Source organism: Rhinatrema bivittatum, chromosome 9 (assembly GCF_901001135.1).
Source record: "Rhinatrema bivittatum chromosome 9, aRhiBiv1.1, whole genome shotgun sequence".
NCBI classification, from domain to species: Eukaryota; Metazoa; Chordata; class Amphibia; order Gymnophiona; family Rhinatrematidae; genus Rhinatrema; species Rhinatrema bivittatum.
In genome coordinates this window covers 138,605,140-138,619,748 of record NC_042623.1, presented here as the reverse complement: position 1 = coordinate 138,619,748, position 14,609 = coordinate 138,605,140, and the positions used below count along the sequence as shown (strand labels likewise).

Here is a 14,609-nt window from a genome sequence, read left to right as displayed (position 1 = left end):
GACCAGCTTCGGAGCCAGAGTTGCCTTCTGGCTGCCACAATGGATGAGACGCCCCTGGCTGAGGTGCGTACCAGGTTGGAAGTCGCATCCATGAGGAAGGATATCGCTGGTTCTAATGCTTCGACGGGCGTGGTAGCATTCCTGGCCAGTGACAAGCAGGCACATGTCACCATGGCACAGCAGGCAGCAATCTGCAGTGACATAGCTGCTACATCAAATGCCTGTTTAAGGATGGATTCCTGATGTCTGTCCTGGGCATCCTTGAGTGCCGCTCCTCTTCAACTGGGATGGTAGTGCGCTTTGTGACGGCGCAGACCATGGCGTCCACTTTGGGGAACACCAGGAGTTCTTTGACTGAGGGTTCCAGTGGGTATAGGGCTTCTAAGGCCCATCCTCCTTTGAAACTGGTCTCCGGAGCATTCCATTCCAGGTCGATCAGTTGTTGCACGGCTTGCAGCAACGGGAAATGGCGTGAGGTCTGACTGAGCCCGACCACAAGAGGGGTTCCGCTGTGGCACTTGTGCCTGGGATAGCCAGCTCCTTCAGGCTCAGAGACACAAGGTCTGGCAACTCGTCTTTGGAGAAGAAATGCATCATGGTTCGGTATGGTTCCGATCCTGGAGGGATTTCCCCCTCCTCCAGGGAGTCTTGATCTTCCTCTGAGGTGTCCGTGTCCCCTAAGGTGAGGCTTTTGTCCGGGGGAGGCACATCTTTGGGAGGCTGAGGGGCCTGGGAGGTTTGGGTCCTCTGGTGGAGGCTGTGGCTGTGTTAGTGGTGGCGCTGATTACTCCTGGACGAAGGTTTGCAGCCCTTTAAAGAATTCTACCCAGGAAAAGGTTCCTGGGCCTATAGTATCTATACTGAACACAGCGGCGTTCCCCGAGGGCCCCGTCTGAGGAGGGGCCGAGCTGGGGATAGAGAGGTCCGGGGTACTATCGGGGGAGCCAGATTCTGTATTGTTGGAGGGGGGGGGGCTTGTCCTGGTTCCCCCAGAGCCGCCTAGCACCGTAGGCACAGGGCAGTAGCCTCTTCGTGTTGCGCAGCTCTTAGGTGGCAGGCTGGACAGAGGACTTGTGCCTTGGCTTTCTTGGCTGGTGGTGCCATGGTTTGTGCGCGTAGGGTCATTCAAAACTGGTCTGTGCGTTTGTATGCGTGCGCCAGTAGGCTTAGATATGCGCTCCGGGTGCGAAGATGTGCCTACAAGCTGCAAAGATATGCGTGCAGGCTGCTATGTGCGCTTACGGAGATGCATGCGCCGCTGTGCGCACACGCTTAATTTGTGCGCCGGCGAGCGCGTCGCTGTGCGCCCGGCGGCCTAGATGCGCGTGCCGCTGTGTGCACAAGTGGGTTGTGCGCCCGGCTCAGTTAAGCGGACAGTACGGCGATCAAGGGAGGGGAAATGGCGCCGACAACCACACGGGCAAGATGGCGACCTCCCCCAGAGGGTCTCCACGTGGGAGGACCTTCGTGCTGGATCGGGGTCTAGCCCGGATGGAGCTGATCAACCCGATAGAACAGACGCCGGCTGGCGATCTGTGCAGCTTTCCGAGCCTCGAGCCTGGAGACTTTAAGAAAAGTTTTCTACCTTACCTTGTCTCGACGTTTCCTGATCTCATGCTGGGCGGTCTCCGGCTGCGGGGGGAGATGGAAATTACCTTCACTGTCGCGCTCTGTATTGCACCCGCTACCCTCTCAGCCACTCCTGTTCCTGGGGGCTAAGCACATGCCGGGAACCAGCTACTGGACAGAGGCTTACTTCTGAGGGATCTCAGAAATCACCTCAGGAATTCTCGACTGGGGGAGGGACCCTTAGGTATCACCGCAGGAGAACGGGGCTTGTCTGTAGAGGTAAGATTATTTCTTCTTTGGTTTGGATTTTCTAATGCTGTGCAAGCATGTGTATAGTCACAAACTGCTAAGGAGATGGAGAAATACTGAATAGCAAAGCTTCCTGCATGGGTGTAATTAGTACTGACGTCAGATTGAAATCTGTCTCCAACTGCTATCAGGAGCACACCATATCCATTGGTCCTGAGTCCATCTGCTACATGCTAGGAAATTATCCAGCTGCGCTACTTCATGGAAAACACATCTGTTACCTTGGTATTTATGAATACATTTACAAGCAAATTTTAATTGAAATGATCCTCCTAATTCTAATATCCTCTGCTTCCTAGCCAGAAAAGCTTTACAACGCAGCTGAGTCTCTTAAGTAACTTTGCAAAAAAAATGAAATTTTGTGACCAAAAAAAAAGACACAGGACATTTGCATCTGCTTTCTGGCAGGAGTAAACGTACATGCTTATGCAGCACTAAGGTATACACAGCCCCGCTAATCTTCAAAGCAGACCCACGTGTACAAGTCTGACTTAAAAATTAGGGCAGAAGTCAGCATGTACAAAGTACATAGCCCTAATATGGGCTTTTATAAAATAGGGTTCGAAAAGTAGAGTTAATTCAAAACTTAGCATTTTTTCTACAAGTTCCTCAAGTCATCTGGATATAGATTATACCCTAAAGAACTAAGCACAGTTCAACCAGTGAGTAGAAACCTTGAGTCACTGAGCACACAAAAAAAGTTCTTAAAAAAAAAAAGAATAAATTCATAGGGAAGAAATACAGAAAATTGCAGCTGGACGTAAGGAATCCTATTTTAAAAATGTTTTGGAGGGATCCATTTCTAAGAGAGACACTGCTACTTTACAACTAAAGGATTTATGGAATTTCTGTAGACTCACAATGCACTGACCCGGTGCGGAGTGCTGTATGTTATATCAGTAAACACAATTTTAGCAGTTTCATTCCCATCAAGGATCTTGTCATCTGCTAGTACATCATCAATCGGTACTCGTTCGTCTAATACTGGGGGCATTTTTAAATGCTCTTTAGCCATTTCTGATGCCTTCTGCATTGCCTACAAAACAAAAAAAGCAGGTTATATTTTATTTCTGAAGTAGTTTATTCCTGTCTTTTACACTATTATTCTCCCTTGAAGCTTTTCTCCATCCCATGTGAGTCTTCAACCACAGCCCACCCCTATATAGACATTTCATGAGGCATTAAAAGCAAGTGGCCCATCTCTTATAATAGGAACATAATCATGAATCATTTCCAACCACATCATACAAAGGACCTTATGTATTAATGGATTTCTCCCATTTTGTGTCTGGGGAAAATGCTTAGTACATAGGACCACATGGGTGAAATCCATTAATACATAGGTCCCACTTTATGATGTGGTTGGAAATGATATGATCCATAATAAAGTTGGTGATGAGCATTGAAGCAGTTGGACGATACCTTTTGTAGTTTCGGCATAATTGCATACAGGATCCTATAGTGGCTCTTTGTTTGTTGTTTTGTAATGATCCATAATAATAATAATACATATTTTTTTCTTTAAGAAAAAGCTCTTATAAAACCATAGTTCATAATGCCCTTTAATCCTATTTTTCATATGCTTTTCTTTTCCTTACAAAAAGCAACAAGGAAGAGGTTATCATCTTCCACAACCACATCCAAAACTCCTGTTTTTTGTAACCAGTAAGGCATCACATCATCCTCCCTGTACAAATTTTTGGCCAATAAATTATCACCCTCCAAAGTAACATTTAAACTCCCAGCACGTACATACCCAAGGAAGAGCGAACACTCAATCCAAAACCAAGAACTTACTGTTTCAGTACTCTAAGCTCTGATTGCTGTACTTTATTGCCCTTGAGGAGGCCTTTATAGTTCCCTTGTAGTTCACATGACCTGTGGCTTCAATCTCACGAGAAAGTGAAATACATTTTCAAAATGGTGATATTATAAGATCAGTTTGGGTACAAAGATTTTATTTTTGAAAGCCAACCAAATGCCTATCCCTTAATGCAAAAAACATACAAAGTACAGGACTGTGCAGTTAGTACCTGCTTAAGCTGCTCATCTGTCATTAGCTTGTATATTGGTGGTTTCAGCTCCTGTTTCACAGGCCTAAAGATCTTCTGTAAATTCAATCCAGTCATTTTGGAGAGTAAAGTCTGAACAGTTTCATCTGAGAAAGAAGGCTTTTTAGCTTCCAAAGGTCCTGAACCTATAACAGAGATTTTGGGTGGTTAAGAAAGCCTCCTTTCTAACCTGGTGAATCTAATCACTAATCCATAGATAGGTAACTCCTGACTTGAAGTTCCACAAACAGGTCTGGATTTCAGCATATCCACAATGAATATGCATGAGGTATATTTCCACTACTTCTACTGTACACAAATATATTATGCATATTCACCAGAGGCGGTTCTATAATGAGGCAGGGAGAGGTGGCTGCCTCAGGTAGCAAAATTCTGGAGCACCAAGAAGTGCCTCCCAAAACACTGGGGGAGGGGGGCCGCTTCACCTTGCCACCCAGATTAAATGGTAAGCTAAACGTCAGCGGAGTTCCCAACCTCTGCCAGTAACTGAAAAAGGAGGAGGAAGAGGAGGAGATCAGGCCTTGCGCTGCCAGCAGAGCCCAACAACTGCCGAGAGGAGGAGGAGGAGAAGATCAGGTTTTGCACTGCTGGTACAGCCCAACCTGTCTGTCGTAGGAGAATTAGAAGGATGAGGAGAGCTGGTCTCGCACCATCATCATCAAGAGGAGAGGGAGAGCAGGTTTTGCGACACCGACAGAGCCCATCCCACCGGCAGCAGAAGTTGAAGAGGAGGCTCCGCCATCAGCCCAAAAAAAAAAAAAAAAAAAGGGGGGGGAGAAAGGCAAGAACATGTGAGTGAGGTAGAGGGAATGTATGTATGTCTGAATGTTAGAGAGGGAGTGGGCGGGCATGCGGGGGAGGGGAGAGAGCACGCTTGTGTGTCAGAAGGAGCAAGCGTGAAAGCATTTGTGTGTGTATGTGAGAGCATGTGCGAGCGTCTGTATAAGAAGGAGCAGGTAGGAGAGCATCTGCATGCATGTGTGTGAAAGCATGTTTGAGAGCATCTGTGTGCATGTGAGAGAGCACGAATGTGCAAGAGAGGAAAATTGGTTCTTACCTGCTAATTTTCGTTCCTGGAATATCACAGATCAATCCAGACTCCTGGGTTTTGCCTCCCTGCCAGTAGGAGACAGAGAAAAAAAGCTTCACCGACACTGCCATAAAAATCTAGTGTGCCAGCTGCAGTCTCTCAGTATTGACCTGTACCCAAGCCAAGATAATAATAACCAAACAAACTAAGACCCCAAAACCCTCTCAACAAGGATGGAGGTAAGGCCTCATTGTAAAACAGTTTCCACAACAAGGGAGAATATCATTGAATCCCTCAACAACTGCATTATTTACATACTGCCAACACGAGTGGACTTCCTAATTGGGTGGGGGCTCTGAACTGTTCTGTGTTATTCCAGAATGAAAATTAGCAGGTAAGAACCAGATTTTCTTTTCCTGCTCATAACCCAGATCAGCCCAGAATCTAGGAATGTACCCAAGTCCCCCTAAACAGGGTGGGAGACCTTGATAATCCCACTCGAAGAACACTCTTGCCAAACCCCATAGGATCTGGAGCCCGGACATCCAACAGATAATGGCTGGTGAAAGCGTGCAATTACTTCCAAATAGTAGCCTGACAAGTCTCCTGTGGAGACATCTGTTGACACTCAGCTCAGGTCACCTGTGAATGAGTAGAGTGAGCTCTCAGCTCTTCTGGCTGACTCTTACAAATATAAGCTGAGCCAATAGCTTCCTTCAGCCAATGTGCAACTGTAGCCTTGGACGCTGTGATGCAGTACGACCTGGCCCGGGGCAGAAACAGCTGAGACACAGCCGAGCAGAAGCTAGTGGTACCAAACTTAGCCACCGGAGGGCGCTGAGGAAGGTAGCAAAGACTACACTTCCCAGGTTCCCCGAACCAACACCTGACCCCTGGCTGGAGCCTGAGCAGGAACAGGTGGAGGAAATTGGGACTGATCCCTATGACTCAGCAGAATCTATGGAGGCTGAGGAAGAGGGCGTGCCCCCGTGGTGGACCTGGCCACAAAAGCCCGGCTCCTCGGAGTCTCTGGAGGAGGAGATGGAGGTAAGCTGGGGAGAGGAAAGCTCCAGCTGTTCCTCTATGGAGGTGGAATAACCAGGAGGTTGGGGGATGGTAAATCCTGTATTGCTGTATGGATGTATGAGACAGGCGGGGAGGGAATTGTGTTTTAAATGCTGTGTACCCTGGGGCTTGTAAGGACAACCCCGCATTAATATAAGGCTGCAGCCGCTGAGCTACAGCACCACATTAAACTCCTTATTGATTAAGATCCTTTTTCTGTGTACTGCTTGGGAGTGCCAGGACTGGGCCTGGCACTCTGACTAGAGGCTGTGAGGAGTCCACAGCAGCGCTATGCCTGAGCTGTGCAAGGGGACAAGACGTGTCATAGGAGCGAAGCCAGAGGCCTGAAGCCCAGCAAAGCCCCACAGCACGCTGAGCGGAGGGACCTGATCGTGACAACGCCTTACATCCCTTCTTCGGACCACTCCAAAGCACAAAGAGATGAACCAACATCTGGAAACCATTAGAAACCTTGAGATACCTCAGCAGTGCACGCCATACATCCAACACCTGAGGCTCGGATGAATCCAAATTTGGAAAGGATGGAAATTGCACTGATTGATTAAAATGGAATGCAGAAACCACCTTCGGAAGCAACAAGACCTGGACTTCGAAATCTGAATAAAAGGATCTCTAAACAAAAACACCTGAAGTTCCAAAATCCTTCTGGCCACACAAATTGCCACCAAGAAACCTACCTTCAGGGTTAAATCCTTTATAGTCGCTCTCTTCAGCAGTTTAAATGGAGCCACATGCATCCCCCACAGAACCAAAATTAAGCGTCCAAAAGGGACATATCGTGCGCACTGGGGGATGCAAATGTTCTGCTCCCAGAAGAAAGCGAACCACATCCGGATGCATGGCCAGGGCCATTCTCTGCACTTTACCCAGAAATTAGCCCAAAGCTGCCACCTGCACCCAAAGGCTTGTCCTTTAACTATCCCCCTCTGTAGAAAAGACAAAATATGTGAAACCAAAGCATGAGTAGGCTGCACTCCCTGGTACACCAGGACTTGAAAATCCTCCAAATCTTCACGTAGGCCAAGGAAGTGGATGGTTGTCTGGCCTGGTAGCCTTCCATCTCAAAAGCAAGCTGCCTTATCCAAAAATATTGGACCCTGACAAAGAAGCTTTGGAAGATGACCAAACCTTTATGGCCCGTTTACTGTCATATTGACCAGGTCCCCGACCCATGGTCAACATGGCCACTCTGGAACCATCAAAATCATCTCGCCTGGATGTTTCTCCATCCGCCGTAGCACCTTCCCACCAGAGTCCATGGAGGAAACACAAAGAAGAATTCCCCGATGCCAGAGTAAGACCAAAGACATCGATCATTTCCGCCCAGACTTCTCACTTGTGACTGTAAAAATGAGGAACTTTGGAGTTCTGTCGTGACACCATTTCATGTGGGGAATTCCTCATCTGATTCGAATGAGGCGCATCACCGCTTCTGACAGCTCCCATTCTCTGGGGCCCAGCCATCACAGACTGAAAAAATCTGTTGTCCACCCCAACGACATGAGACACCGCCAGACATGACAAGTGCTGTTCACCCAGTGAACCAACACTTGGGCCTCCTGAGCTTGGCTTTTGATTCTTCCCTGCCAGTTGATGTAGGTTACTATCATTGCATTGACTGATACAACACACACCAGACGATCAAATAACTGAGGCAGAAAGGCAAGCAACACAAAATGCACTGCTCTCATCTCTAACTAACTGATACATGAAGCCTCCTCTTTGGCCCTGAGCCGACTGACCTTTTCCACACCGCTCCCCATCCGGAAAGACTGGCATCAGTGATCACTATCACCCAATTCAGGACCTCTAATTCCACCCCACATCAGATTGGCCTGAGTAAGCCACCATGAAAGAATGTACCTGGACACCCCCTTGAGAGGAAGTGGAAGATGAAACTGCTCTGACAACAGATTCCAATGGGAGAGAAATGTTCTCTGAAGAGGCCACATATAAGCAAATGCCCATGGGACCAGCTCTAACATCGATGCAGTAGAACACAGGACATGTAAATTGTTACATGTGCTGCTCACAGGACGGTCCCACAAGTGGTTGCACTCATCCTGACAGTCAAAGCATGGCCGTGGTCCTCAAGACACCGTTTAAATTGGGTTCATGGCAGGAAAGAGATATGGTGCCCATCAATGATATCAGGATCTTCAGCCCTATAAGGCGGCCTCTCGGACCTCAATTCCTCGCCTCAGCGAACAGGTCCCTTGCTTGGTTCAAGCCTTGCCTCCAGCCCTGTCCTAGAGCTTGCCCCGCCTCCAGCCCCACCCTGCCCCCATCCTTAGCCTCGCCTCCATCCTCCGGCCCTGTCCTCAGCCCCTAACCCCCCTCCTCTGTCCTCGCCCCCAGCCTGGCCCCGTCCTCATCCCACCCTCGGTACTGCCTCCGGCCCAACTCTACCCTGCTCAAGCCTTGCCTTGTTCTCAACCTTGCCTGCTTAGTTCTTCTGTCTGTCTTCCTATGTCAGTCTTACAGCAACTTGCCATGCTTTGTCTCTTGGTGTTATCCTCTCTGTTCCTCTATGACCTGTTTCTTTTGGCTAGTCCCTCCGACTCTGATCTTAAGCCTTGGCCCCTGTCTTACCTATTGCTCGCTGCCTGGATCTGACCCTAGTTTTGGTCCTTGACCACGCCTCACCTGTTTCCTGCCCTCACTCCTGGACTCTGCATTAGCCTGGCCCGCACAAAGACCTGTTCACCAGCTGATAGCACAGACCTTGGAGCCCTGCCTGTGAGGTTCCACTAATTGTGCCACAGCAAAAAGGGATCACACTGCAACCTTTCGTTACATAAATAGTTCCAGACTCTGGGCATCGAATGTCCCAACAGGCAATGAACTTTACTCTGCAACTTTAGCATCCTCTCCTCCAGCAGAAACACCTTCTGCGCCTGGGTGTCGAAACGAGCCCCTAGGTATTCCAGGGTTTGAGACTCTATGAGATAGCTCTTTGCCATATTCACTACCCAATCCAGAGACCATAACTGAACCAGAACCTGCTGCACCTACTTTCAACAGAGGTCTACCGATTTTGCATAAATGAGCCAGTCATCGAGATATGGATGCACCAGCACTCCTTCCCCTCTTCAGCGCTACCGCCACTACTACCATCACAGACACAGGGCTGGTGCCAACCCGAAAGAAAGGGCAAACCCAAAACGTGTTCCCCCCAGGATCATGAAGCACAGGAACTGCTGGTGCTCTGGCCTGATTGCTACATGCAGATATGTCTCTGTCAAATCTAGGGTTGCCAGACCTCTCCCCTGTGTACTGCCACGATGAATGACTGCAAAGTCTCCAAATGAAACCAGGGAACCTTGAGGGTCACATTTACCTTTTTCAAATCTAAAACTGGTCGGAACATTCCCTCTTATTTCATGGTAGCAAAAATAGATGGAATATATTCCTGTTCTCTGTTCCTTGCACCTAGACGCCACAAACAGTCCACTATCCCCCAAACTGCACCTGCTTGGCGTGGGGAGCGCAAGGGGAGACTATATAGGCTTCTTGTATTGGTCAAGCAAATTCTAACACGTAGCCATCTCTTATTACAATTAGGACCCACTGGTCTTTTGTAATTCTGGTCCACTCCTAATAAAAAGAGAGCCAAACGACCCTGACAGCCGTAAAAGAAGAGTAGACTGGCTTCATCTCATTGCAAGGACTTGGTCCCCTGCTTCCTTGACCAGGGTTGTCTCAGGATGGCTTCCACCCACCCTGAAAGGGTTGCCTCAGGGCTGTGCTCTGCTTGAGTTGTCTCAGAGGTCCCGAAAATCCCCTATTCTGCCAAAATCCCTTATCCTAAAATCACGAATGGGTGGGAAAGGACCTCTTGCCTTCTGTCAGTTTATCTCCTTTGGACGCTCCTAGATGTTTCACCTGCTGCTACAAGTCTTCCCCAAACAAGAGCTTGCCCTTGAACAGCAGAGCTCTTAGATGAGACTTGGACCACCCATCAGCTGACCAACCAAAGTAGTCATCTAGCTGACCCCACTGACATCATAATCCTTTAGGACGCTCTGATTAGTCATACAAGACATCTGCTACATATGCTATCACCGTCTCAGGATGCTCAGCCTGTTTTGTTGCAGCTGCTGACAGACTCCTTTGCCTGCAAGTGCAGGATCCAGTGTAAGCATGCTCTCTGCATAAAACTACTGCAAACAGCAGCCCATATGCCCAACACTGAGACCTCAAAAATCTTCTTGAGGTGTTCTTCCAACTTATGATCTTGAACATCTTTTAGCACAGCAGACCTTGCCACTGGAATGGTGGTCTTCTTGGTTACCGCCAAAACAGAAGCATCTAACTTTGGAAGAGTCAAAGGCTTGAGAATCTCTTCCAGCAATTGGTAAACCTTAGCTATTGCTCTACCAACCTTCAGGCCGGTCTCCGGCCACCAATTTCTTCACCTACTTATGAAAAAGGATCCATCCCTTCCTGGTCGGATTCTTCCTTCGTAACCTTAATAACTAGCTCCTTTAGGATATGCGGAATTAAAGGCCACAGCTCCTCCTTGCTAAGACGCCACACCACCTTATGGTCATTCCCTTCAGACATCGGCACCTCCTCCAGTCCATCTTTAGGTTCTGACGCATCCAGAGCACAGCCTGCTACCAAAGAATCATCTACAGAAATATAGGAATCTTCCAATTCGTCCGTGTCCCTCCTTGGTTGAGCTGATAGCCCATGACACCTTTGGACCCTTGTAGACCTCTTTGAAAGCATGGGGCTCTTCACAGGCCGCAACCTATTAGCAGGCCATCTCCGAGGCTGAGAGTTAATCTCCCCTGCTACCTTCTTTGCCAGATATGCCTTCTGCATTAAAAGCAAAAATTCTGCTGAAAAGGTGGGGGGATCCGTCCAAATCTTCATACAGAGGTCATAACTCAGTGTTAGAGGCTCCCTGCCCCTCATTGGGTCCAGAGACTGCAGAAGACAATCGAGGCGGGGAATCCCCCGACTCCCCCGTTGTTGACGGGAAAGGCCTCAGCAGCAGCTTCTGACATTCTTGGCATGTACCTAATTTTAGTGCTGGAGGTCTGCTCACCCGAGCTGCCTTCTCCGCCGGAAAAGTAATGCACACATGCGACTCTCCACAGAAGCGGCAGCTCTTACCACACACCATCACAGCCATGCCAACTACCTCTGCACCATGACCCCCAGGCAAAAAGAGGTAATGGGTTCTGCAATCAGGAAAATGACCCCGCCAGCAATCTGGCCCACAGGGTTCTCTATTGAGAAGGGATAACTGCACCCTTCCAAACCACAATTTTTTTTTTTTTTAAACTTCAATGGCCTCAAAAAACAATAAGGGTACTTATCTTAAACCGGCCGGATTGTGAAGATGCAGAACTGCCCAGGAAATCAAAGGGTCACTCCTGTAGGGTAAGGGAACTGAATTACCAGCTGTACAACACCACAGACACTAGGATCGAGTCTCTTTCAAGGATCACCAATCCCCTACTCATCCACCTCAAACTAGGGGGGGATGGCCCCAATAGGACCTAACAATCCCATGGGAGGAATACTGGAAAGCAAAGTAAAGTTGTTTTTTGGTTTTTTTTTAAACTACTCCAGACTGCAGGTTTTACACTTCTGCAACCTGCTGGAGACAGAGAAATACCGAGGCACTGCAGGAGGCACACTATGGCAGTGTTAGTGTCCAGGAGTTTGAACTGATCCAGATTATAAACAGGAACAAGTTTGTGTATGTTTATGTGTGAGAGAAGCATGAATTTGTAGCAACCAAAAAATGATGACCGGTAAAAACAAGGATTCTTTATTATTACAATGTGTGATAACCAGTAAAGCCCGACTCTGGCCATGTGTGTGTGTGTGTATGTATGTATACACACATCTATATATAAATAAGAGGAGAAAGTTCACCCTCCTCTCCATCACAATAATCCATGGAAAGGGTGATTGGAAATCAAAGGTTCACAGGCATGGAAAGCGGGATTTAAAAAATTTTTTTATTACAGTGTTATTTTGAGGTCTACTATTTTGAAATCTTGATGTTTGGGAGATTGTATAGTTTTTATTTATTGGTTGTTATTCTATTCGTCTACTGTTTTGAAATATTTTTATTAATATGTTTTTACTATTATCATTGATGTTTTGTATTCTTTGATTTTGTTTTGAGGAATGGCATTTCCATTTTCCCATTGTTTCTCTGCATACAGTTTGATTTGTTGAGGTTTCTAGTTCATTTCTGTTTATGGTCTCTCTATTCTGTATTTGGTGAGGGTCTGTCTGTGTTCTGCAAGTGTGACTAAAGTGAGATTTTCTGTCTGTGTAGGGATCTATAGCAGGCTGGCTTGTTCTGTTTTCCTAATAGGAGATGTAATGCTGTTTAGGGCCTGGTGTTGTATTTGCCTTTTCAGAGGGCTGGCAGTTAGTGCGCTTTTAATATAGGAAGTTTACAAATATAGTAATTCAGTTTACTCTGGGCAGAGTCCACACCCAACATGCATTACTATAGGCCTAATACCATATGCACTCCAAGTGTGTTGTTTGCAGGGTTGTGATATTTTTACCTCGTCCTTTTTCATGTGAAATTATTATAAACGCAGGATTTTTAATTGTGTGTGATGAGGGCAGAGGGACATGAGCACAAGGCTGTATAGTTCACTTACGCCCAGATTTAAAAAAAGGCCACATGCGTAAATTTCAGGGGTTACGTGCGTGGTTGGGCCTTGTGCGTGCCATGCGTATTTTATAACAGGCACGGCCACGCATGTATCCCCAATACGCACCGAAGTGCCAGCCTGTCTGAAAGGGGCGGGCCGGGACAGCGCCATTAGCCACTGTCCCGGGGAAGTGTGCACCGTCAGCTGGCCGGCGCGCGGAGTCTACTGCTGCTCCAAAGGAGCAGCAAAGTAAATAACAAAAAAAATTATAATAGCTAGGAAGGAGTTAGGGGGAGGGGTGGGGAAAGGGTAGGTTAGGTAAGGGTATAGGGTACTGGGGAAGCCCTACTCACGTTGCCATGTTTAGCTTTTTAAAATTCCCCCCAACCCGCGCGCATGGGTACCATATTTTATAACATGTGTGTGCCGACACACACATGCTATAAAATACCAGCATCCATATGCACGTGCCAGCAACCACACACACTGGATGCGTGCCCGCATGTTTTAAAATCTACCCCTTAGGGTGTCTAATGCACTTGCACTGACTTGGAGAGGGTGTGCCATACAAAGACCCTCACCATTACCTAGAAATAGTATCACTGACACTATCTGGGAACTTTGACCCCTGCTTCCCCCCTTCTGCAGCATTTGAAATCATTGAAGGGGACAGACTACAAAAGGATCCCCTTGATCTTCTTGATGATTTGACCTATATCATGCCGAGGGGGAGGTGGAGCACCATCTCAACCCTCGCCTCAGGCAGCAAACTGCCTTGAACCACCCGATATTCACAGTTTGTGGCATTCCATGACCAGAGTTCTTACCCCTGCAATCTATACTATGATTTAACTCGGAGTCCCAGAAAACGTGCAGGCAGGTCACAAATACCACATTGAAATCTGCAGATTTTAATATATTTTGAGGCTAAAAGCATATGATCATTTTCTAATGGTCGTTGTAGCTTAAAAAAAAAAAAAAAGCATATATTTTTTATAAGATGGGAAGGGTTTCCAGTGCGGAAATGCTTGAAATGAGGGGCAAGCAGGGTCTGGACATAGAAATTAAGCAAGTAGGTCAGAACATTAGTGAGCAAAATACACGTTTAATAACGATGCTCACAGTACTTGTTTGGTTTTAGTTATTAACAATCCTTAAAATACCCAAAAGGTGATTACGATCAACAATAAATACAAGAGCCAGAAAATGAGTAAGGCATCTATTACAAGTGCTGTTGAAAAGTAGGGAATTGCACTACCAAGAATCAGAAGATAATATTATGAAGTCTCTGTACCATTCCGCCATATACTGGAGAAGAGAGACCAGGCATTTTCCCCCAGACACAAAAAGGTGAAAACCCTTTTTTTAGCTCATCTAGCCCCATGACAGAAGACAGCTCTTCACGCATGCCGCCAGCCTTTCTTACTTGAAGCTGCTGCTGCAGCTCCTCCTTGTTGCACGCACAGAGCCCGTCTCCCGCCGTGAGCACTGGATGCCAAGCCAGCCTCTGCCACTCGCCGCTTCCACCACACGCGTCCTAAAACTCTGACGGTAGCCATAATTCCCGCATAAACTATTTCTGGGTCACTAGCCGCAAAGACCTGCTGGGAAATGGAATTCTTTGCGGGCGGAAGAACGTCATCGGCAACCTAAAGGTACCTCCTGTTTTGGTCACGTGTGCGTCAGTAAAGCGTCAAAGTCCGACTATGCGCTCGTTAGAGAAGTGATTGGTTATGGTGTGGAGTTTATAAAGGTTTAATTTAAGAATGTTCAACGCTTATTTATAAAAAAAACACGGATGACTAAGAATAGGTTGTGGCATTGAGCACTATTAGAATAGATTCGTTATTTATTTTACGGAAGAACTTTTTATATAGTCGTCTTTTCCTTTATTTAGAGCTTTTT

At 47.2% G+C, this 14,609-nt stretch overlaps 1 protein-coding gene across 1 annotated transcript in view; it reads right to left on the bottom strand.

The window, feature by feature from the left end:
• The window catches only part of MRPS22 (mitochondrial ribosomal protein S22), a 43,925-nt gene extending 29,555 nt beyond the window's left edge, over positions 1–14,370 (bottom strand). The window contains exons 1-3 of the mRNA XM_029616409.1: positions 14,131–14,370; positions 3,912–4,075; positions 2,750–2,914 (exon numbers count right to left, since the gene is read on the bottom strand). Coding sequence (XP_029472269.1) covers positions 2,750–2,914; positions 3,912–4,075; positions 14,131–14,263 — 462 coding nt within the window. The 5' untranslated portion in view covers positions 14,264–14,370. The remainder of the gene's footprint in view (positions 1–2,749; positions 2,915–3,911; positions 4,076–14,130) is intronic.
• Between the last annotated feature and the right edge of the window lie 239 nt (positions 14,371–14,609).